This window comes from Ovis aries, chromosome 4, assembly GCF_016772045.2.
Source record: "Ovis aries strain OAR_USU_Benz2616 breed Rambouillet chromosome 4, ARS-UI_Ramb_v3.0, whole genome shotgun sequence".
NCBI lineage: Eukaryota > Metazoa > Chordata > Mammalia > Artiodactyla > Bovidae > Ovis > Ovis aries.
This window is the reverse complement of record NC_056057.1, coordinates 21,372,115-21,398,474: the sequence shown is the minus strand read 5'-3', so window position 1 is coordinate 21,398,474 and position 26,360 is coordinate 21,372,115. Positions and strand designations below refer to the sequence as shown.

Genomic DNA, 26,360 nt, shown 5'->3' with positions numbered 1-26,360 from the left:
CAGAACAATGAATTTAATGAAAATAAAGTCTTCAAAGCTCAAATATCTTAAAAACACATTCCACAGAATTTGTTGATTAGCTGATTATATTTATGGAAAGTGCATATTAAGTCATTTTTGTTTTAGCAAGTGATCATGATATATCAGATGGTCTTATGTGCACTTGTAGGTTTATTTGCTCTGTTTTTGCTTTGGGAATCAATTTTAATTGAGGAATGAACTATGTCAATGAAGAAAATTTATAAAGACATCTATCTTTCCAATCTAGCTTGGGAGTGCTTTCCTGGGGGACACCAGTTTCTTCAGAGCCCTTATAAAATGTCCATTTTGACTCCTTGCACCTCCAGTAGTCAGCCATTCAAGACCTGATATGTGACCACTCCCTTTCTCCTGGATGGTATCGATTTCTGCTCTTTGATAGACCTGCTGAGATGCCGACCAAATGTGTTGAGGTATCAACTCATTATTGTTAGCTCCATGTGCTTTTTCTTATATATTTTTTGCTATAAGGATTGAATCTTGTTACAACCAATTTATAACTCACACTGCAATATTTTAATTTTTCATCAAGGTTAAGTTAATCTGAGGGAGTATTCCCATACTTCTCTATTCTGACAATAATAATAATAGTTAATGTAATGCCCAACAGTCCACCAATTGTTTTTATTCACAATATTTATAGAAGACAGTCTATCATTATTATTCTCACCATATAATACAGGAAATATACTTTTAGGGGTTAACACTTCTAGAGTCACCTAGATATGAGGTCAGATTGCCAAGTTTTGATCACAGGCAGTCAGTCTCCAAGGTTTGTGTACTTAACCTCAGTAACTTGCAAAGAGTAAAATCCTGCCTATTTTAAGTGCCTGAGTTCTTGCCTGCTTAATAGAAGGATTGTGTCTTAACAGAAGCCTCATTTTCTTTATCATTGCATGTGTGCATGCCAACTTGCTTCAGTCATGTCCAGCTCTTTGTGACCCTATGGACTGTAGCCCGCCAGGCTCCTCTGTCCATGGGATTCTTCAGGCAAGAATATTGCAGTTGGTTGCCATGCCCTTCTCCAGGGGATTTTCCTAACCCAAGGATCGAACCCACATCTCTTGCATCTTCTGCACTGGCAGGTGGATTCTTTACCACTGAGCCACCTGGGAAGTCCTTTCTTTATCGTTACCCAGCATTTTAAATTATCATACTCACATTCAAAAAACTTTTTAAAGTGGGAACTATTTTCCTTTTTTAGGTATGTAAGGTAGAAAGAACTTGGGAAAGATATCCAAATTTGGCTTCAAGTGAGGCTTTACCTTCATTTTTTCCCCCTAATTGCTAACCAGTTGGTCCATCACCAGATTTTGAGCATTCCTTTCTTTCTCCCCTGATTTTTTTATGCCTTCTCCACTCTGCACTAATATCTTACACATATTATTTTCAGAAAAGTTTCAAGAAATCTCCAAGATCATTTATCTTTGTGCTACATATTAAGATAACTTCAGGTTGACTTGTCTTAAGATGTATCAGCTATTCAGTAAATTCACTGATACTGAATTTCTCTTGTTCACAATACAAATGAATAATAATAAATGTAATAAAAAGTATTTTAATTGAAAAAACACTGTATTAATTATGAGAAAGCTACCCTTAAATTTATGGCTATCCATGTGGATCAAGTGGTAAAGAATCCATATGCCAATGCAGAAGATGCAGGCAAGAGATGCAGGTTCAATCTCTGGGTCAGGAAGATCCCCTGAAGGAGGAAATGGTAACCCACTCAAATATTCTTGTCTAGAAAATTCTATGGACAGAGGAGTTGGCAGGCTGCAGTCCATGGAGTCACAAAGAATCAGAAGTGACTGAGGATACAAACACATACCCTTAAATTTACTATTTATGAATTTATCTTTTCTTTTATGGTATAAGCACAAGTCATTAGATTTTTTTGGTGATTGATACTTTAATATTTTAAATATTAAACATTTAAATATGGATGTCATCACCGATTCGATGGACATGAGTTTGAGCAGGCTCCAGGAGTTGGTGATGGATAGGGAAACCTGGGGTGCTGCAGTTCATGGGTTCACAGAGAGTCGGACACGACTGAGCGACTGAACTGAACTGAACTTTAATATTTTAAAGGTTGTTTAAAAGAAGATGTAAAATTGACGTATCTACCATGTATGAGAACAAATTGGTGTTTCCACTTTTGTTTTCTCTGCTTCAAAGATGAACCACTGTGGGTCACAGGCCCCTATGTGGCTGTCTCTGAAAGATTCAGAAACATTGCCTCCACCTGGGGAACTCAGCAACTGCCAGCTTGTGCCACATGGCAGTTTTTGTTCAGCACTGTGAAAGACTGCTGTCTTTTTCAAATCCCGGTGTTTGTAAGAAACTGTGAAAAGTTTTTTGTGTACTTCCTACAACCCACTCAAGGATGCATGGGATATTGTGCAGAAGGTGAGAAAACATGTGTGATGCACATGAATTGCTAGTGTTGGAACTCTGTGTTGGCGTGTTTGTGCCATCCTCTGGATGGGGTTTATGAAGCTAATGCAAATCTCAGTAAGATATTTGGTTTACTATTATTGCTAAAATGAGGCTAAGTTTCTGGTTTAAATTGGCCAGATTTGTTAAGGGTTCTTTGCCAAGATGTTTAAATCATCAAAATTATTTGTTAATGTGGAAGTGTGAACAGTTAATATCAGCAATGGTAATGTATATTGATACCATTTATCTTCTAATAACATTCAGTAGGAAGTACCTTTCTCCTTTATGATATTCTTCAGTTCAGTTCAGTCACTCAGTTATGTCTGATTCTCTGTAACCCCATGGACTGCACCATGCCAGGCTACTCTGTACATCACCAACTCCCGGAGTTTACTCATGTCCATCGAGTCAGTGATGCCATCCAACCATCTCATCCTCTGTCGTCCCCTTCCCCTCCGGCCTTCAACCTTTCCCATCATCAGCGTCTTTTCCAATGAGTTAGTTCTTCGCATCAGGTGGCCAAAGTATTGGAGTTTCAGCTTCAGTGTCAGTCGTTCCAATGAATATTCAGGACTGATTTCCTTTAGGATGGACTGGCTGGATCTCCTTGCAGTCCAAGGGACTCTCAAGAGTCTTCTCCTACACCACAGTTCAAAAGTATCAATTCTTCAGTGCTTAGCTTGCTCAAAGTCATAACCCCAGTCTAACCATTAAGCAAGTTCACATAAACCCAAATTGAAAAACATTCTACAAAACATGTAAATAGTACTATTTAGAAGTGTCAAAATAAAAAAAAAAACCATGAAAGAGTAAGAAATTGTCAAAGATTGGAGAGGACTAAGCAAGCATGACTAATGAAGATATCCTGGACTGGGTAACTAGAACTTTTTAGAAAAGAACACTCCGGAAAAGCTGGTAAAAATCTAAACAGAGACTTCAGTTTATTTACGAGTACAGTCCTAAAGGCAATTTATTAGTTTTGACAAATGTAGCATGGTTTTTAATAAGTGAACATTAGTGGGCAAGCTGAGATATTTCGAAAAATATTGTGGGTTTTCTTTTGAAAGTATTTTTCAGTACTCTTTACATCATATTTTTTCAACACTCTTTACACATGGTACCTCAGACTGTAAAGAATCGGCCTGCAATGCCAGAGACCCAGGTTCAATCCTTGAGTCGGGCAGATGCCATGGAGAAGGGAATCAGTATTCTTGCTTGGAGAATCCCATGGACAGAAGAGCCTGGCAGGCTACAGTCGATGGGGTTGCAAAGAGTTGGACATGACTGAGTGACTAACATACTTTTTATAAAATTTCAAATAATGTTATCAATTATTTATGTAAAATTTTGCAGATGTTTCAGCGGAAAGAACCAACAATTTACCAACATTGGTGGTGGTGGTGGTGGTTTAGTCACTAAGCTGTGTCCAACTCTTGCGACTCCATGGACTGTAAACTGCCAGGCTCCTCTGTCCATAGGATTCTCCAGGCAAAAATACTGGGGTAGGTTGCCATTTCCTTCTCCAGGGCATCTTTCCAGCCCAGGAATCAAACTGGGTCTCCTGCATTGCAGGCAGATTTTTTACTGACTGAGCTATAAGAGAAGCCCCATTAGTTTAAGAAATAGTGGCAACTGTTTAAAATTTAAAAAAAAAAAAACACAAAAACTTTTACTCTAGAGAATAGCATAACATACAAATAATTACTTCAGCAGAAATTTTATTTTGTTATTGTTTGCACTGAATTTAGAAACTCAGTATTTAAAATTTGCATTTTACAACATGCCTTTAAAATGTAAGAAATATTTCCTGTTTTATTGATATTACTACTCATTCAATTTCTCAAGCCTGAATACTCAGAAGTATTTCCCTCATTCTCCATATATGAGTCCTCTTACTGGTTTTAGGGAAAGGGAGATGATTGTTATTTTTTACTTTTATTATACAAGTTAGTCAAACATATACATAATTATCCTCTCTGATATGCCAATAAAAGCTTACCTTGAAGTACCATTTAGACTTCACTTAAAAGTCATAGATAGCAAACAAAAATGTCACTTGATCCTCTTAAGAATTTCTTTTTTGTGCTTAGCAAGAATCTGGACAAATGTTCAATAATGATGGTGATTTGGCCACTTTACAATGCCAGGTTGCGGTGTCTGTGAGTGTCTAGGCTCTTCCTGCATGGTGACAGGGTGAAGGTCCAGGTTTAACCTTTTTATCTGCTTTTAGACCGAATAAAATGAAAAACCCAAAGGCTGAAAGAGGGCTGGCGGTAACTGAAACTTGCCCCCTTTTAAGGAGCTTATTTGGGAAAAACCTTATTACAGCTACTTCAGATTTCCCTGGCTCTTCTCAGTCTCATCTTCAATGAGACTATGAAATGTTTTTTAACGTGGATATATTTCTACCCCAAACCTACGGTGATTGGGTAGGCAACAGTCAGTCATATTTACCTTAAAAACCATCAAAAAAGCAAAAATTAAGAAAAAAAATCTCATTTTAATAGTATATTCTCATGACTAGGTTTTGTTTCTTATAATTCATATGTCATTTTCACACAATTTATCTACCCTTAGCGATTTTTAGAAGCCAAATAAGAAAAGAAACATTGATTTAAGATTGTAATTGTAAAGAGTGTCATTCAAACAAAAGGATTGAATGCTTTTATTCGAATAATGCATGGAAAAATATTTTTCACATTTTACATAGTTAGCAAAATAGTCCTTGAGCTATACATGAAGAGGCAACATATCAATTGAAAATAGGCTATGAGAAATTAAGATTGTATTCTAGAAAGCCTACAGCACTCATGGAAAAATAAAATAGCATAGCTAATCAACCAACAAGGAGATAAAATGGATCATAAAATATACTGTTTGTTTGAGGCAGAAAAATGTGAAAAGTGCCAATAAGACAAACAGAAAACAACAACATGGTAAATGTAAACCCTACAATATCAATAATCAATTAAACAAAAATGGTCTAAAATCTCAACTGAAAGTCAGAAATTGTCAAATTGGACAGAAAAGTAAGACACAACTGTGGGCTGCCTAGAAAATCCAACTTTAAAGATTTCTAAAAATGAGGTTGAAAGTGTAAGAATGGAAAAAGATATACTTAGGTAACACAAATCACAAGGAATATGAGTGGCTAAATTAATAGACAAAGATTATAGAGCAAAGAATATCACATGGAAAGGCAGCATTCATTTCCTAGTGATAAAAGAGTCATTTGAACAATAGAATATAAAAATCTAAATCCTTAATGTACCTAATAACAGAGATTCAAAATATATGAAGCAAACTTATCCATCTTCAAGAAGAGATACACAAATCTATAGTCTATGTTGGAGATTAATACCCATCTGTCAATAATTGAGCATGTAGAAACAATAGCAAAGTGGAGGAGACTAGAAAATCCATGTTATCTACAAACTGCAAAATTGGAGGAGGCTAGGCAATCAGTATTATTCACAAATTGTACATGAAGCATTTACTCAGATATAACACATTCTGGGCCCTAAATTAAGGAAATTAGAATATTGGAAAAAGTTTGAAGTTAATTAATAGAAAAACCTACTAAACATCTATACTGGAAAAGAAAAACAGTCACAAATTAAAGACCTCAGCTTATACACTGAGCCTAGAAGAAGTACAGATGAGACCCAGAGTAAGGAGGAAACGGAAATAATGATCAGAGTGAAAATCACTGAAACAATACACAAAACAGAAAACTCAAGAAAATTAAAAGGTAGTTCTTTGAGAAATTTGAGAAAATTAGTAAGTTCCTAGCCAATTCAATCAATAAAAAAGAGAAGATAGAAACTACCAGTATCAGGAATAACAGACATAATATAACTACAGATTCTACATACATTACAAGAAAGGATTATTATGAATAACTCTGCCAACAAACTCAACATAAATGAAGCAGACAAATTTCTTGAAATACGCAAAATGAAAGCTCATTCAAAATAAATAACTTCAACGATCTAATGTCTATTCAATAAACTGTATTTCTAGTTAAAATCTATTACGCAAAACAAGGAAACAAAAACTCATGCCCAGATGACTTAGGAATTCTTCCCAACATGTAGGGAGGAAATACTACCAATTTTACACAACTCTTCCAAAAAATATAGAAAAGGGACAGCTAAACTTCTGTGCTTGCTGCTGCTAAGTCGCTTCAGTCGTGTCTGCCTCTGTGCGACCCCATAGACGGCAGCCCTCCAGGCTCCGCCGTCCCTGGCATTCTCCAGGCAAAAACACTGGAGTGGGTTGCCATTTCCTTTTCCAGTGCATGAAAGTGAAAAGTGAAAGTGAAGTCGCCCAGTCGTGTCCGAGTCTTTGCGACCCCATGGACTGCAGCCTACCAGGCTCCTCCATCCATGGGATTTTCCAGGCAAGAGTACTGGAGTGGGTTGCCATTAAACTTCTGTGATGTCAGTATTATTCCAAAAGTAAAACCAGATACAGGCATTACAAGAAAACTATAGAGCAACATTCCTCATGAATATAAATACATATGACCAAAAAAATTGCACATGAAAAAAACCACATGGTGATTTGGGCTGCAAATAACAGAAAAGAAGTAGAAATAATGTAAAAAGAAAATCCCAACACTAAGGTTTTAGGATATGTCATTGAATCTGAGGAAGAGTTAAATGGAATCCCTTAGAAAGTGTGGGCAAGAGAGCAATTCCATAATCTTAGCTGTAGGAATCTGCCTGGTGGCTCAGACAGTAAAGAATCCGCCTGCAATGTGGGAGACCTGGGTTCAATCCCTAGTTTGGGAAGATTCCCCTTGGGGAGGGTATGGCAACCCATTCGAGTATTCTTGTTTGGAGAATCCCCATGTACAGAGGAGCCTGACTGGCTACAGTCCATTGAGTGGAAGGGGCATGGGGGATATGGTGGGTTGCAAAGAGTCTGACATGACTGATCAACTAAGCACACACACAGACATTCCTATAGAGCTCCATTATTAACCTGTCTCAGGTTTCAACTCATCTCTGTTTAGTTCTAAATTCTTCTGAGAAGCAATCTGATGAACCTATCTTTGTTCATAATGTGCTGAACTTGGCATTGGGGTATGAGTACTACCATGACAGGGGTAGACTCAATTTTATAATCCTGTGCTTGACTCTGGAGGAGGCAATTCCTAAGGAAGGGATGTCCAGGTGATTGTTATAAATTTCTGGAGATTGTAATGTTTCATTACTTAATAATGCAGACTAAAATTTAAAATCCAAAATATGAAAGATAAAATTGTTTTAAAGTATGATTCCAAATTATCTTCATTTGATCTCATTCTGAAAAGGGAAAAAAAGTATTATAAAAGAAAAATGAGAACTAGTAAATCTTAACCTATATTAAAACATACTTCTCAAAAAATTGTCCTCTTAGATATCTATCACCTAACTATTTATCTTATCAGTTGGATAAATCTATAAACCTTAACCTTTTGCAGCTGTTTCTGATGCAAATTTATACCCATGTGGCCCTGATGAAACTGAAATTGAAGGTGACTATTTGTAAGTATCAGTTTGTTTTTAACAATGTGTTTATAAACCAATAATTTCAAAAGGTTTTTATTTCCTGTAACTTACTGTATGTGTTGAATTACAGTAGTATCTGACAAATAGTCTAGTGGATATCAAAAATAAAAATCACTCTATTATGCCATTAAGAAATAGTCTTGGAACTGGCAGAGGTATAGAGAGTTGGGTATATTCATGTCCTACAGATATATGTGTATACTGGTAGAATCTTTTCATGAGAAAATCTGGCAATTCATCTTAACAGCCTTAAAAATCAACATGTATTTATTTCGAGGAATTCCACTTTCAAAATCTACCTAAAGAAATATTTAAAGTTAGTTATAGAAGCATTTTTCAAATAATATGAAAAAAATTGCACATATCCAGTTCCTGCTGGTTATTCAATATTTTTGACACATGCATTATGATAAAATACTCTGTAAACAATATTATAATGCAAGAATACATACTTTCACCTTAGTAGTAGTCTTGGTACTTTGTACCAAACAAGCTTGAAAGATAAACCCAAAAATGTTCATGGTGGTCCCTTCCCAATCTATATTTTTCATTTTCTATTTTAAAATTTTAAAAGTTATTTCAAATGTTTAGGCTCCCTTCCTGTAACAAAAAACTCTAAGTAGTTTGTCTAATAAAATTTATGATGTCTAGCTAATAGGGGGCAGAAATTAAAATTATTTATTGAAACATTAGCCTTTTTGTTGGGTTTGTTGATAAAATATATTGATAATTATATGGTGATATACTGAATGAAAGAGGAATTGTTGACATATAATTAATATATCTGAAAAAAGTATCTTTAATGGTGAAATAGACCATATTGACGTAAAATGAATCAGGATAAATCATATAAAATTTAGATACCAGCTCTTTGTCTTTAAAAAAGTGGTACTAGAATAATCCTCAAATAAATCACTCTGTGTTGTTTTTCTATGCCCTATTTCATTTGCAAATGGATTTTCCAGTCCATTTTCCTAGTGCTCTCTAAACAAGCAATTGTTATATCTCAAAGTCTCAGTTTGATTAGACCCTGTTATAAGAGAATCAAATAATATCCTTAATAATAGTAACATTAACCGTAAAGTATAATTTTTTCTGTATTATAGATTTGGGTTTTATCATACACTTATATTAAGTAAAATCACTTCTCCCTCTTGAATAAACAATAAATTTAAGCCACTTGTTATGATACTCAGAATATTTGTGTAATTGATTGGAAAAACTGCAGTACAGAGTCACACACAATTTGAGAAAGTAACACTTGAATGAAAATATTGAGTCAAAAGTCAACAGATAAAGCTTCAGGATAAAACAGAGAATACATTATAGCAGGTGCTTTCTTGGAATTGACAAAGTGATAATTGTGCCTTTCAAGCAGAAATAATTTATCTGTTGTTGTTTTTGAAATCTTTTTCTTTATATTTTAGCAAATGTTTTTTGATCTACATTGTTGCAAACAGTGATTAGCTTACCCAAATAGAGGATGCCAATTCATTCAAAAATTAATTTCATGATTTATTTTCTTTTCAGTCATTTGTTATCTCTTCCTAGTAATCATTTCCATAGATAGTTCTTCCTTATTTGGAAATAAATTCAACATTTTTTTTAGTTTATTTAATAGAAAATTTTCATTCAGATATGTAATTTTTCAAAAGCATATATAGTCCAAAGTAGTCTATTATTTCCTTCAAATCTAGATAATGATTTGGCCTAATGTTTAAAATGTTTGGCAAAATATTTATTACTTAGATTAATTTGAAGATGGTTCATTTGTTATTGGGATTTTGTAACTAGATATTTAACAAATAATACTTTAAAATTTCTGAAATTATATAAGTTTGTTCCCCTCACATTTAGACTAAGGTCTCAGAATTTTCCAAAATCTACATTACAGAACTGAAAAAATTATTTTGTGATTATCATAAAATTAATTACAGTGAATATCATAGAAAATATTTGTATATTTTAGGACATTTAAAAAATCTTACTTTGAATATTTATCAGTCAGATATTTTTCTCTTTTCTAAAATAGAACAGAAAAAAAATCAAAAGCTATTTTGAAACATTTAGATTCCCCCAATTTAATCTTCAAAATGCCCAGGCATAAAAACTGTAAAATCTTCCTGAGTTCCTAGAGAAACTTTAAACTTTTTTAACCTCAGAATAATGAAAAGAATGACTGCTGTTTAACACTTAATATTTTTCACCCCTGCTGCTGCTAAGTCACTTCAGTCATGTCCAACTCTGTGAGACTCCACAGACAGCAGCCCTCCTGGCTCCTCTGTCCCTGGGATTCTCCAGGCAAGAATACTGGAGTGGGTTGCCATTTCCTTCTCCAATGCATGCATGCATGCTAAGTTGCTTCAGTCATGACCAACTCTGTGTGATCCCACGGACAGCAGCCCACCAGGCTCCTCTGCCCACAGGATTCTCCAGGCAAGAATACTGGAGTGGGTTGCCATTTTCTTCTCTGAATATTTACCACTAACATAGTATAATCACTTCTATAATGAATATCTCTTTCAACCCAGAGTAATGATGGATTGGGTTATGAGAGTAACTTATAAAAGGGTAAAGCATTTGATTTTGCATTATCATGACTATTTTTATAACAGGAAATTATTAAGTAGAAATATTATTTTATTTGTTCCTTTTTTTTTTAGAAAGGATAATTGCTTAACAGAAAGTAAATTCCTTTCCTTTTCAAGAGCTAGACTTTTCAAGAGTTGTCATATTCAACATGCATTAATACAAGCTTGATAAGCTGATATATTTCTCTGCTATCAATATCTATGAGATTATGAGTCAAAGTAAGAGTATGGTACTTTGCTGATTGCTAGAGAATAATTATTTTTCTAAATGTATTTTACTTTTCCTTAATATAAATCCCTGAGTTACAGTTTTCATGAGCTTTCCCATAACACCTCTTTAAGATGACCAACTACAAATTTTCTCCCACCAGGTCAGCTGTCTGTCTCATTACCATCACCAGCTCCAGGAAGGCCACAGGTTGTGGCGGAGCTTATTGAGTCCAGGCTTTTCTGTAGGTGTGCTTTTGATGTTTTCCCTACAAACAACTCCATGGGATTTCACATAGCTTGGTCTAGGCTTTCTTCTCAAGAAATCAAAGAAGAGCTGAAACAAGAGACCACAGTTCAGGTATTCTCTCTTTTAGAACTGGATGGTATAAATCTCAGTGGAGACAGGGTATGTTCAAGAAGTTGGATTTTCTTTTATTTTCATAAATGTGTTAATTTTAAAAAATGGATTTTAAAATTGGAAGTGGGGACGAATTGGGAGCTTAGCATTGACACATATATAGTCATGTAAAATAGATAGCTAGTGGGAACCTGCTGCAAAGCACAGGGAGCTCAGCTCAGTGCTCTGAATGACCTAGATAGGTGGGGAGGGGCAGGGAGGTCCAAGAGGGAGGTGATATACGTATACTTACAGCTGATTCACTTCATTGTGCAACAGAAACTAACATAACATGGTAAAGCAATTATACTCCAATAAAAATGAAAAACGAAAATGCTAAAAAATATATATATTCTAATATAAGTTTTATCCTCAGGATATAAAGCACAATGTTTTTCTTTTAATTTTTTTTCTTGGGAGTTGTGCCAACTCCAGTGATAACTGGATTAATCAGTAATCTTAGTGACTTTATATGAGTATCTGCTTTAGTAATTCACTGATTATTATCAATGAAGCCTTATGAATTTATGTCCCTTTCTTGTTTTAAAATATAATCTTATTCTGGAAAAAAGTTTCTATTTTTTCAATGATAATATCATTTATTATCCACCTTTAAAAACATCTTAAGTACAAAGTCTACAAAACACTGATTTATGTTGAGGTTTAAATGATTAATATTTTATAGCAGACTTTTTCTCAATTTTCAAGCAAGCTTTTAAATTACTTTTTTCTGTTATATCTTATGCACAATCTACCAAAAGTTAAAGTACTTTAATAATTTATCCATATGTCTTCCATAATTGTGTTGCTAAATGACTATTTGTTAACTGTATTCATAGATATTTTGTAGTGCTTTCATCTTTTTCTTGGAGAACCCACATGTACAAAGTTTAGCCGTCGAAAGCTGAGAATTTTTTGCCAGCATTAAGGTATGTAGCAGTGGGTGTAGATTTGAAAGGTTATTCCTCTGGAACTGTGTTTTCCACATTGTGATCTGCAGCTGCTGGTTCCAGAACCACATCACAGACTCCATGCTGAGACCCAAGAGTTTGTACTTTTTGAGAAATAGCTCAAATAATTCTAGTGCCAATGAGCTTTGAGGTCCTGTTACTGAACTAAAGTTGGAATATACTTGCCTTTTTTTTTTTTTTTTTTTTTTTCAGAAAAAAATTCTGTCTGCCTTGAACCAGAATCATGAAGGCAGGCTTCAACCAGACTGCCTAAAATGTGTTGTGGAACGAAACTGTGCCTAAACTCTAAACATTACAGCAACTCCATGTACTCTTCTGTGCATTGCTGATGTATTTAAGGGTTTGGTTTTAATTGATCTTGTTAGTTAAAAAATTCTATTTAGTTTATAGTTTATTGCTATCATCAGCTCACTCAGCAAAACAGGAGCTATAGAGGGGAATGCCCTTTCAAAATTATTATATCTTAGAAATAAATTATGTTTTAACATGATTGCTTTACATGTTTTCTTACACCAATTACAACCTGAATTGAGCACTATATCTGAAGATGGGAATGAATACCAGTTGAGGATAGAGAGCACAGTTCCTATTGTTTGTCCTATTGGATTCAGTGAGCTTGATCAGGAGTGCAAAATCTCATTAAAACTGACAACTGTTGATCAAGGTAATATGCTAAATCCATTTCATTACTAGATTTCAAATAATAACCAATGCTTTTTTCCTTCAGGAAGTCACTGGAGTGCACACATATAATTAATTATATTGCATGTTTACATCATTTTACAACTCAATCATGTTAATAATACTGGGCCAAATTTATGATTGCCAAAGCAATCTATATTGCAGTCCATTTATCCCTCCAGGGCTCAAAGCACAAGTTAGGAAAAAAAGACAATAATAAACAGTTTCCACATTGTTATCTTTCTCTTCCTTCTCTTTTTTCTCTTCTTCCTTCTCCTCATCCTTCCACTTACTCTTCTCTTTGCTTTGTTTTCAGAGATTGAGGGACACACTGGTCTTTAAGATCTTCCAAGTCATCCCTAATGAGGAAGGTGTGATAAGTTATGCTAAAAGTTCAAGCTTATGTAACACAAATCTCATAATGCATTCTTCCCACTCTGCTCTCTAATGTTAGCTCATGTTTGAGATGTTTTGCTTTCAAAGCCTTCCATTTAAATTACTAGTTATAGAGACTGTATGACACGGTCACTGCCACAGCCACAGAGAGAGCTGAAATTCTCCCTCAGAACAAGAGAGGCTATGAGAGGACAAACTGTGTATAGTGGTGATTGGGTTGATTGGGTTTTTTTCCGCTAAGCCTCTGATATAGGGACCAAGCAAGTAAAATATAAATAAAATAATTTTCAAGAGAGATTATAACTCTGTTCATATATTAATACCTTTTTCACCATAGGGCATAAACTTTTATTTACTAAATACACCAAGTGCAATGTATCTAGGTCTTCACATCTATATTATACCTAATTAAATCAGAGAAACAAAAGGATAAAAATGCTAAGAGATTGCCTCATGAGAAGTACTCACCCAGAAAAACAGATGACTATAGAGACAGAAAAAAGAATCAAAAGAGGCTATCCCAACATGCTTGACACTCAACAGGCTTAGGTAACACCCAACTATTCCCTCGGGTTTCAGGAGCACCATAAGCAACACTTTATTTTTAAATACAACCCAGAATATGAAATTAAACCCTCTCTTTCAGGCTGTTTGACACGTCTACTTCAAGCTATTTGCTTATTGTGTATATTTGCATAATATGCAAATTTTACTAAAGTTTATGGGGAATAATAGGAAGAAAGTAATGTGACTGACATCTTCCAAAATTGTTTTAGGCAAAGAATTCCTTCCAAGTGTACTTTAAAGTATATTTGCCTGCTCTAAATTCTTTCAACACGATAAGCACTGTTAAAATAATACAAAAACAGCCTAAATATATTCCTACATTTTAGAATTTTATCTGTTATTTGTCAATTAAAAACAATTTCCTCTTTTTCTGGATAAAATTTATTTCATCCTGATATTCTTCATCTCATCTTCTTTAAGTATATTTTCATTATATCTCTACTCCTATAGAGCAGAAGTTGGTGTCTCCTACCTTATTTCTGGGCTTCACAGGTAGAGCTAGTGGTAATGAACTGGCCTGCCAATGCAGGAGACTTAACAGACCTGGGTTCAATCCCTGGGTTAGGAAGATCCCCTGGAGGAGGAAGTGGCAACCCACTCTAGTATTGTTGCCTGGAGAATCCCATGGACCGAGGAGCCTGGCGGGCTACAGTCCATAGGGTCGCAAAGAGTCAAACATGGTTGCACCTCTGAGCACACACATGCAGTATATTTCTAGAAAGACCCCACTGCTTTTTCACAGTCTTAAAAAGAACAGTACTTGGCCCTCATATCATAGACTAGGGGAAATTATGTCTGTGGTCTATCTAAGCAAGATATATTTCATATTCACCTTAGGGAGATGGCTAAGAGTTTAGATGTTTCTGTTATTTGTTATGTATATGAGAAAAGTATATATTCCTAGGGGAAAAAAAATGCATGAAGAGAAAATTTTTTCAGGAACTTAGAATCTATGCAGTGAGCCTATCTCAGATGGACTTTGTATTCACCAATGGGATGTGAGAACAAACTTCTTTTATAGCCAGCTTTTGGTGGACTCTATCCATTTTGTTTAGTTACACAAATTGCTAGAGTTTCTTCCTTCTCTTTTCTTTCCAAATTATTTCTGTGTGTATTTTTTGTTCCAAGGCAAAAAGCATCTCAAAGTTCTGAATATATTGGGACATTTGGAAGGTGAAAAGAGACTGAGGATTTATTTCTGGTGTAGAATTACTTAGTTTTGATTTTTCTGTTTTTTAAAATGAACTCTGTATCAATAATTAAATCTGCTTGGTGAACTCTGTTTCAGTAATCATTGCTATCCCTCAACAATGGATAGAGAGAATATAAGTTCAAGCCCTAAGATTTATCTGTACCCAAGGCCTAAAAGAATTAGAAAGAAAAAATTAATTATGTTTCATAGTATTAGAATTACATTGGTTTCTTTACAGAAACAAAAAAAAATTTATATTGCTTCTAAATTATTTCCAAGAGCATATGAATTTATAACCTATGAAAAATAGTAATATGTATGTATATATGTTTACACACATGTTGATTAACTATTTGTAAAGATTAGGTAGAGTTCAATAGCTTTGGCCTATTTAGGCAGAAATTACCAATATATTTTTAAGTAAGAGTAAATAATTTAAGAATAAATTCTGAATTCACTGTTTTATGTTATTATGGATTTTGGTTGGTATTTTCTCTTAGGAAAATTTTCTGTGTATTTTGTTCACTAAAATAGGTACAGAACAGCTAGGCTTAAATTTGGCACTGTCTTCCTGTCCTGTGGACCTTCACCAGACATCATCTTGTGCTACCGGAACCTGCAGCCAAGCTTTTGTCTACTACACTGTGGTTACAGATTTTTCACAAGATGGGAACAGAGTCACAAATATTGTAGTAGAACCTCGAGTTCATGAGAATTTCCTGTGGAACAGCTACATTTCAGACAGCATCCAGGTTAACAAATTATAAAAATCTTTTTATAAACTAAGCTTTAAAAATATGTGTATTTTATCACTATACCTTATAAACTTTTCATCTCAAAATTATTTAATGAGCTATTTCAGTTTTTAAATGATTCCTACCTTAATAACTATGATAAAACAGTAGCTGATTAAAAATTCACTGAGTTTGTTAGAAAATGTATTGTATATCTCTAAATAACAATTAATAGTAATATTTAGGGAAAATTTCTTTGCTTTTAAGATCAGAGTGAAAGATGTCCCAACTGCTTACTGCTATTCATTTACTGATCCACATATAATCACCTTTGATGGCAGGTAGGTTCCTGAAAGCTTTCTCCTTTGGTAGTTTGTGTTTTTCTTGGATTCTGTTGCTTTGTTTTAAACATTATACTATTATTTTTCTTAGTCCTCTTCACTGAAAGATTAAAAAGGAAGGCATGTATGAACATCACTGTTTTGTTTCTAAATATTTGTTCGTGTGAAATGTTTTTTGCCCTAAAATCTAGTTCTTTTTAAATATACAGAATAATTGTGAAGCTGAGTTTGTAAAAATAAAGATTCTTATAAATACAGTCATTTTAGCTTGACCATTTATTTATCATAATGATTAAATTATCTATTCTAGAGATATGTACTGTATTGCATTTCTACAAGATATTGAAATAATAATATTGAAGGTTTAGGTAAGATGATTAAGCTAACACATATAATTATTTAAAAAATTAACCACTTCTAATTCATTGCAAGGATACTCAGGGGAAAAACTGTTATAGCCATCATGAATACCTGGATGTCTGCCTTTAGAACTTAACGTAAACTGAGCAAAATGACTCAGCAGTAACCTAAACCAGCTTGCTATTAATACCTGCATAGAAGGATTTAAACTCAGTTATATTGTTTTGGGAAATACATGATATTAAGATGTTGCTAAAGAAATAATAAGAATACCTCCTCATTGAATCATAATTTTCTTTGTGATAGCAGCTCATTTTGTCTTTAAAAAATTATAATGTGATCATTAATAAAATTATTTAATATCAGCAAAAAGATATAGAGCCCCCCCACCAATAACAAATGAAATTCCAAAAGTTTGAAAAGGTATTGAAAGTTTGTAGGAGGTGACCCCACATACAACAATCTTTTATGACTAGAATTAACTTCTTTATGATTAAAGCTAAACGTAGAAGCTTTAGTGGAAAAACCTGAAGAAAGCATAGTGGCTATTAATTTAATTTGTTATAATTCAACAATATCAGCCATGTAACAACTAAGTGGCAAACCACACTCTAAGTGTTGCAGTATGGAAGTGCACAAGGCAGACATCCCCTGACCTCGCGAGGCTTACGTTTGTATGGGTGGAGAGAGACATACACGCCAAAGTACGTAGTGTATCTGAGGGGAAAGAAAGCAGTGTCAGAAAGAGAAGGCTGAAAGTCGGACTGACTGAAGTGATGACACAGAAGAAAAATGTACTGAGAGAGATTTGGGTGTTTATTACTACCTTGTTTCATTTAGTAACCTGCAAATAATTGTTGTGATGTATGAAGCTATTAGAACATAGATTTTCCATTCTTGCATCAAAATATATTAAATGCATATAAATAAATTTAATACATATTTAGTTTATAACATACTGTTGTGATATTTTATACCAATTCTTAATGCAGTGGACTTCTGTTAATGATAGGATGTATGATAACTTCAGGAATGGAACATTTGTGCTTTATAAGAGTATGCCACATGATTTTGAAGTCCATGTACGTCAGGGGGACTGTGGAAGTTTTCACTATCCTGTGTCATGTAACTGCGGCTTTGTTGCCAAAGAAGGTGAAGTAGTTACTTTCGATATGTGCAGTGGTCAGCTGCATGAATCACAGCCATATTTATTTGTAAAGAGCCAAGATGTAACCAGCAATATCAAGATAAGCGAACAGTATGTATGATTCTGCACTGTTAAAAGTATTGTTTGTTTTTTTCTGCTGATGATTTTGGATTCAAATCTGAATTTCATCTATATTAAATTAGGTGCTATTATTTTCCAGTGTTAGTTTTTTTAAGAAAATAACTTACCAATTAACACTGATCTCAGAATACATTTTTTCACTTACCACACAAATAGATACAACAAAGTTAAAACTGTCAAATCTAAAGTGCCTTAAGATTTCAATATGATAACAGTGGATTATTCATAAAAATATTTTTTATAATATCCAATAAACAGTATATTAGGCAGAGATGAAATATATAATTAAGAATAAATATTCAGTAGTAACTATTTTTGAAATGAATACAAATGTTTCTGCTTCAGGAATAAACTGGTAGGTACATGAAAGAGATTAGAAAACCAAGAAATAGACCTAAGGTTATATATTTTAAAATAATACTTAATATCTGTGAGCTGATTATTTGCATTTTAAGGTCATCTTCCCTTTATCTTCCAAAAAAGTAAATTTCAGGTGAATGAAATTTAAAATTTAAATGAAAGTAGAAGTTGCCAGGTCCAGCACAGCGGGTGAGAAAGACCTGAAACGGGGGAGAGCACCGTAATGAAAAGACAGACCCCTATAATTTGGCAAGCGGGGAGTCAGGGGGCCATCCTGTTGTTCATGCCAGGGGGACAAAATGGCTCCTTCCAGCCCGCACTTTTATTGGCAGAAGTCACATGAGATCATTAGGGAATAGCTATACGGGGGAGTTTGATTAGCGCGAGCGGCTCTGCTGTTGATCAGGAATACAGGAATAACTTGTTTTGTTTCCATGGAGACGGACGCAGGGGTAGGCAGTGAAGCGGAGCAGAGAGCACTTCCTGCCCCAAGAATGTCAGGTCAGCATGCTTACCAGGACAATCACCAGGACGCGGTTTGCCGCACCCTTGAGTCATGGGGCAGGTTCCGGTCTCTGCTCTGCCAGGCTGCAACAGAAAGTTTAAGTGAATGTTTTTATAGCATTGAGATGAGTAAGAATTTTTAGCATAGCTTTATATATTTGAATTGTCATTAAAAACCAAAATGCAAATCAAAAATGGAAAATATTTGCTACATATAAAGCACACAGTTAATATAGAAAGCACTCATACATCACTAATATATAGTCAGCAGTCCAATTAACATGAGCAAATAATATAAATAGGCAATTCACAAAGAAATAAAACTGACTAATATGCCCAGAAGTACAAATAATCAACAAAAAAATGAAAATGTCAACCTCATTAGTTTATCAAAGAAATGCAGATCAAACACCTCTCATGCAAGACCAAGTGTAGAAAATGTAGTTACAGTCTTTCCAGAGAACATATGTAGTATTCATATATAATAATCTGAACCTATGCATGCCATTTTTTCAGGAAATCTTAGTTCTGAAAATTTATCAAAGTAAAATAATCAAGGATGTGCAGAACCTTAGTGATACTCATTATATTTTTCCAAGAGGGAAAAAGTACAATTAATCAGTGATTAATAAAACCATTTAACCAAAACCCTAAATATAATGTTGTCACATAATAGAACATTTTGTACTCATGAAAATTTTGGAGTAAATGTGGATTTATTGACAGGTGAAGAAGATATTAATGAAATATAGGAGTGGTTTACAAAGCACTTGCATTAAGATATAATAGCTATCTCAGATTGAGTAGTAATGTAAAATTTGTTTGCTTTAAAAATATTTTTCTGCAGTGAACACTTAACTGTTTCCATACAAAGGAGAAAAGCTCTATTTTTAAATTTAAAACTTTAAAAGGGGAAGGAGAGTCAGAGGAACGAAACACAGGTAGTGTGTTTTCAGTGATCTTCAACACAGACATCAAAGCGCCTGACGTGGGAGAGGGGTGATCCGCCTGTGAGGAGGGGTGATCCTCCTATGAGGAGTGGTGATCCTCCTGTGAGGAGGCTCATGGATGACATAGGCTCTTAAGATGATTCAAGAAACCTCCTTGCTCCCATTCCCAGTTCCCCAAGCTACTTTCTGGTATAATTTGGCTTCTGATTCTATTTACCTACTGACTGCAAGAGAATACTGATTACCCACAGGAATCTGTTCTCCTCTGGAATTATATTTATTATAATTTATTATTATATTATATATAATATATTTATTATATTTATTATAATTATTACTATATATTATAGTAACTTAATTACTCAGCAGTCTAGCTCTACATGAAATAATTATTATCAGAGATATTATTTTGGAAACATTATCCTCAACATTTCTAGCTGTTTTAGTTGTATAAAATATTTGCTTTAGCGTAAATTATTAAACAAAATATCTCAGTGAAAGGACCAATATGGAGATAAAACTTCAAGATACAAAATATATAAAGATAAAACTTAATATTTTGCTCATTTTACTAATATGCTTAGTTTTTTTTCTAATCGATCTACTCATTATTTTGTCCCAGTAAATTAGAGGAAGACATTAGAAAGTCAATTTGATTCTCATAATCATTAAACCAATAACTCCTGATTTTCCTCCTACTGCCACCAACCTCCTCTTTTCCATCTCAGTAAATGCAAACTTCTTTCCTCAATTGTTCATGTTAAAAAGTCATAGTCACTTTGACTTTTCTTTTTATATCAAGCCTCATATTTGATCCATCAGAAGCAAATTCACCTCGTTTCAAAGAATTTTATCTCTTTCCCTGCTACCAACTTAGTCCAAGCCACCATTCTCTCTCCCTGAATTATTTTAGATTCTCTCAAAGTTTATTCTCCATGCAGTGATTCCTTTGAAATGTTAAGTCAGACTGTATTATTCCTCTGCTTAAATCTCTTTGTTGGCGCTTCATCACCTTCAGAGTAAAACTGGCAGGCCCTACTATAGCTTGCTGCTGCTAAGTCGCTTCAGTTGTGTCCGACTCTGTGCGACCCCATAGACAGCAGCCCACCAGGCTCCCTGTCCCTGGGATTCTCCAGGGAAGAACACAGGAGTGGGGTGCCATTACCTTCTCCGTACTATAGCTTAGAAGACCCTATATAATCTGAGACTCTTCTCTCACTGAACTCATCCACCATTCCTCCATAGGTCATTACTTTCTAGTGTTCTCTAGTGGAAGCTTTACTGTTCCTCATAAAGACCAAGCCTGCTTCTACCTCAGGACCTTTGCACTTACCACTCCCTCTCACTGACACATTCTTCCACCATATCTTCATGACTGACTTCCTTGTCTTTTCTATTCAAATACCATATTATCATAGAATCCTTCCATGGTCATTCTAAATAAAATAGTTTCTCTCACACAACCCCATAGCATTTATCTCCCTTAATGCATTAATAGTTAATATACTTTTTTCCATTGTTTTGAAAATATACTTTTTCTCCATTGTCTTATATGATACACTTCATATTTATTTTTCCTTTTTTGCTCTCCCATAATGGAATGTAAGTATCAGGAAGGCCAGGACTATTATATTTCCAACATTTAGAAAACAGCAGAAACATAGAAGTTGCTGTGTAAACATTTGAATATATAAAAGAATATTATTTTTCTAAATTTTCATAAATATTTTAGAACTTTAAATACAAATAGCAGGGTTTTTATATCCTATTGCTTTTAAAGTTATATTCACGTAGATCTTGATAGTTCTTAAACAAAGTATTCAATTACTTTTTATACTGAATTTATCTATTTTAACCACCAGATCTTGCTGATAGAGATAATGAATAATCTTACCATGACCAGAAGGAGAGAAATACCGTAAGAAGGTCATTTGACTGTGACTGATAAAGAAATTATTTTATCCTATGACTGAGAAGTATACCTAAGATTATGGTAGCATGCAGGATAGCAATAATGCATAAAAATATCAACAATACTGGGACAACAGCATGCACAAAATTTGATAATTCTTTCCTAAAACTTAAGAATTGCTTCCTAATTTAATACATTGCATTGCTAAATACATTATCTTATTACAAGGGCATTTTTTCATAACCTATTTTTATAAGAGCATTTTTTTCTGTAACGTGTCTCTATGACATAAACCAAATGGCAAAAGTAAAACATACGCAGGGTGGCAGTAATTTGTTAATACTTATATTATTTGGTATCAAATATTATTAAAATATTAATTAAACCTGTATAATTGGGCACTGATAATACCTGTAATGCTATTTCTATTGGATTGAATAGTAGGTAGCACTTCTTTTAATACTAGATTACTGTTAACATCTAACAGTTTAATTAATGTACTAAATAATATTGGGGATAGACTTTAAAATATTATTTTACATATGGTTTTAATTTTGGCCTTGAAAATAATTAGTTTTTTCTGGAATTAAAGAAAATATGGTCTATTTTTTAAATCATTTTTTTCTGAAGACAAGGTTCCTGAGATTATAGAATTTGAGAATGCTGGATTCTGTAATATTTGGAAATATAACTGTGTGATGGTGAGAGTTTTGGGTCAAGGCTTCAAAGAATCACCTTCAATTAAATGTGAAGTTACTAAACTGAAGATATGTTAATTATAATGTCAAAAACAATTAAGTTCATGAGTTATTCAGGTTAATTTACTTTAGTTTGGAGTATCAATTAGCAACATAATCTCAAAGGATGTCATATCCTCAGAGAGCTGAACAGGAAAACTGTTAAGTTGCTTAACCATAAAGCTTCTCCATTCCCTAACTCTATTAAACTGTTTTTTATCATTTTTATTGAGGCATTAGCTCACTATTTCACTCACAATAAGAAATTAAAATAATATCAAATGATATCAGCTTCTTTATTGAAATGTAAAAACACAAAGAATGGTGGTCATTTTAATAGAAGATACTGTGCTTTAATTATAGGATTTAGAGATATGAACAATTCCCTTTTACAAACCATAAAGTTAGGAATAATTGTGCTTATCCTTTGTATTTCCCTTATTATAGATTTCATATGGGAAAATTGCAAAAAAAACAAACGTTTTTCTTTCTTGAAGCCACATAAGACAGACATGGTCACTCAGTTTGAATATTAGTGCATCAAATTATAATTTATTTTTGATGATATTTATATGATCTTCTGTTTATTTGTGGAATTTTATTTTAAGGAAAGCACTTTAAATTTAGAAAGTACTTATTACGTTGGGTAAGCTAGAAACTTACAATAGTAAATCATAATTTAGTATTTTTTTATTATTTTTCTCTCAATTCATTCTGAGATTGAGAATTTAAGGAGGAAATAACTTTTGTATGTGTCTTTGGAAAATAGTTATACACAAGAATTATGCTTATTTCAAGATTTTATGAGTAGAGCCTTTCCAAATGAGCCATGAAATATTTTAACCTCAGTGAAATAATAAGACATGTAATAGGAAATGTAATATATATTATTTCACTCACTTTAGTGTCGCTCAAGAAAGTTGTCATTATACTGTTCTTGGCAGAATAAACCACATGCTATCATCACATCATATCACATCACATCAAATGTGATCATCACACTCCAATTAAGTGATATGACGAGAGAATTTTATAGGTTTATATTCTCTTGGAAAGTACATTTTGTTCTTTCAGATATACTTTTTACCGTGATATTTCTTCTCATATTACTTCCCTCCTCCAAATATCTGATAAAGAGTATACTCTGGAATTCTCTAACTCTATACAGAAGTATAGGAAAAATATATATATTCACTAATAAGAACCAAAATTACATACATTAACTATTTTCTTTCTCAACCTGTTTAGAGTGTTTATGTATTTTATTTGTAATACTGTTGGATTTATTAGCATTTCTATTCCATGTTGAATTTCCTTCACACTCTGGTTGATTTTAGTTATATACTTATTTGGAAGGTATGTGATATATTATAGTGGTTCTAATAGTCGATGCCATACAAAAGGTATACACTGCAGAGAAGTGTCATTTTCTTCTCATCCCTGTGTTCCTCTCCCCATTACTCCTTCTTTCCATCCTGTTTCCATCCACTTTCCTAAAGTATCCTTTGTTTTTTTAGTTTATTCTTGTATTTCTTTTGCACAGTCAGTTCAGTTAGTCAGTTCAGTGCTCAGTCGTGTCCGACTCTTTGCGACCCCATGAATTGCAGCACGCCAGGCCTCCCTGTCCATCACCATCTCCCAGAGTTCACTCAAATTCAGGTCCATCCAGTCGTTGATGCCATCCAGTCATCTCATCCTCTGTCATCCCCTTCTCCTGCCCACAATCCCTCCCAGCATCAGAGTCTTTGCCAATGAGTCAACTCTTCACATGAGGTGGCCAAAGTACTGGAGTTTCAGCTTTAGCATCAGTCCTTCCAAAGAACACCCAGGACCGATCTCCTTTAGGATGGACTGGTTGGATCTCCTTGCAGTCCAAGGGACTCTCAACAGTCTTCTCCAACACCACGGTTCAAAAGCATTAATTCTTTGGCGCTCAGCTTTCTTCACAATCCAACTCTCACATCCATACCTGACCACTGGAAAAACCATAGCCTTGACTAGACGGGCCCTTGTTGGCAAAGTAATGTCTCTGCTTTTGAATATGCTATCTAGGTTGGTCATAACTTTCCTTCCAAGGAGTAAGCGTCTTTTAATTTCATGGCTGCAGTCACCATCTGCAGTAATTTCTTTTGCACAGAGGAAAATATAAATTTCTTCTTCTTTTTTTCCCTATGAATGGTGGCATAATACAGATGTTCTTTTTTACTTTTGCAGTAGTCATTTTTAACAAGCTTTTATCTAGAGCTCCACCCACCCAGTCATTTTCTTCATTCACTCTAACAGCATCTAGGACTTCACAGAATCCAATTTTTAAGAACTGGATCACTTAAGTGATCCAGAATTAAGAATGCCATCACTTACTAATAGGATTAAACCTAAATTGCTATGTTAGAAACAAATGACCCTTCATCATCCAGCTATTGTCTGTTTTTCCAGGTGTGTACTTCCTGTACTCTAGGAAAATCCTATGCTTTTTCCTGCATTACTGTTTTTTCACATGGTATGCCCCTCCAAGCTTCCTAAATGACACTCATCTATTTCTGCTCCCAGTATCCAAAAGGCAGTCTCCTTTTTCAAGAGAAATGAAGCCTTTTGAAGCCTTCCTTAACCATGCTAGTTAGACTTAGTGGCTTCTTTCTCTCATTACACCTTATTTGAATCTTGGTTACAACAATAAGAAAATGTTTTGTTTTTCTTTCTTCCATGATCTCTTTTTATTAGAATATTCTCATTCCATATGAAAGACAGTGAGTGTTAGTCACTTAGTTGTGTCTGACTCTCTGTGACTCTATGGACTCCGACCAGGCTCCTCGGCCCATGGGATTTTCCAGGCAAGAATATACTGTAGTGGGTTGCCATTCCCTTCCCCAGGGATTGAACCCAGGTCTCCTGCATTCAGGCAGACTCTTTACCATCTGAGCCACTAGGGATTCCATACAGATACTCACAAAATACTGTTGAATGGAAAAGAAAGGGAACCCTATTTATTCTTCATTTGGAGTAGGCTGTCTATACAGAAGAGTGAAAATAACCTCTGTATTCCTGGTCATTGCCTGGAGTCTTGTTTCAACACCCAAAACCAAAATAAGAGTCCATACATCCATCTAAGTGTCAATATCATGACTACCCTCTGATGATTGTTGTCATCCCCCTCTGCTGGAAGGGAACCACTGATTTATCTGCTAGGCTAGACTGTACACAGTCCCTTAAACATGGAGATGTGTTATGAGGCTCACTCTTTCAGCTTCTGCTAGCCACAGACTAGTGTGTTCCTGCCTTCTTTTTCCTGCTGACCTGTAATACTGAAACATCAGTATATTCCTATCTCTGAGCCCTTAAAAACATTCCAAGGCATAAACTTTTTAAATATCTGAACCTAAATTTTAGTAATAAAATATATCCTTTTTTCTGTGTTGTTATGTAGCCAGAATATTATTCTTGCTTTACTTCTTTAGACACCAATGCATTTCAATACTGAAAAATAGTATTTAAAGTTTAAGTATGATATGACATTGAGTTACTAAATGGGGTGAATTGTTTAGAATTTATTTAGTTTTAAGTTACATAAATTCAATTGAACTAGCTTGAGCAAAAATGATATTATGAGGAAAATGCATTTTTCACAAAATCCCAAAAGGAACTTGATTGCTGAATTCTCAGGAAAAAAAAAAATAAATTAAACTTGGGACTTAAACACCATGAAGACTCAGTGTGTCTGCATTTGTATGTGTGTGTATCTGTCATGGTCCTGCTTGTCTCTGTTTATGAGCTTCATTTTTCCCTTTCACTAGGTATTACCTTTCTCCAAGTAATGATAAACATGGCCATCAACAGCTCCATAGCTTTTTATCTTGTAACTCAAGCCTCCAGGTTGGCTCAACATCCTCTACGGTACAAAGTTAAAACATCTGAAATAAGCATTGGCATAGATTTGGTCCACCTATGGACCAGTCAGATGTAGTCAAGGGAGGTGGGTCATGTAGGAAAATGAGAAGCCCTTTGAAAACCATGTATACGGAGGCAGAAAGGGTGGTTTCAAGTAGAAGGTGGGATCAAGAGAAGTGAAGGATTTTCTGGGTAGAAAACCAGTCTGCTATGTGTCCACTGCATTGTCAAATATGTTCCGTCTT

General features: G+C 34.4%; 1 protein-coding gene across 1 annotated transcript in view; it reads left to right on the top strand.

Moving 5' to 3' along the window:
- Positions 1-222: 222 nt before the first annotated feature.
- VWDE (von Willebrand factor D and EGF domains) overlaps positions 223-26,360 on the top strand; it is a 97,378-nt gene continuing 71,240 nt past the window's right edge. Inside the window, 13 exon segments of the mRNA XM_027969095.1 lie at positions 223-316; positions 319-452; positions 2,221-2,296; positions 2,299-2,451; positions 7,952-8,029; positions 11,002-11,246; positions 12,077-12,164; positions 12,723-12,872; positions 15,579-15,796; positions 16,046-16,119; positions 17,492-17,741; positions 18,568-18,760; positions 22,124-22,255. Coding sequence (XP_027824896.1) covers positions 223-316; positions 319-452; positions 2,221-2,296; positions 2,299-2,451; positions 7,952-8,029; positions 11,002-11,246; positions 12,077-12,164; positions 12,723-12,872; positions 15,579-15,796; positions 16,046-16,119; positions 17,492-17,741; positions 18,568-18,760; positions 22,124-22,255 — 1,885 coding nt within the window.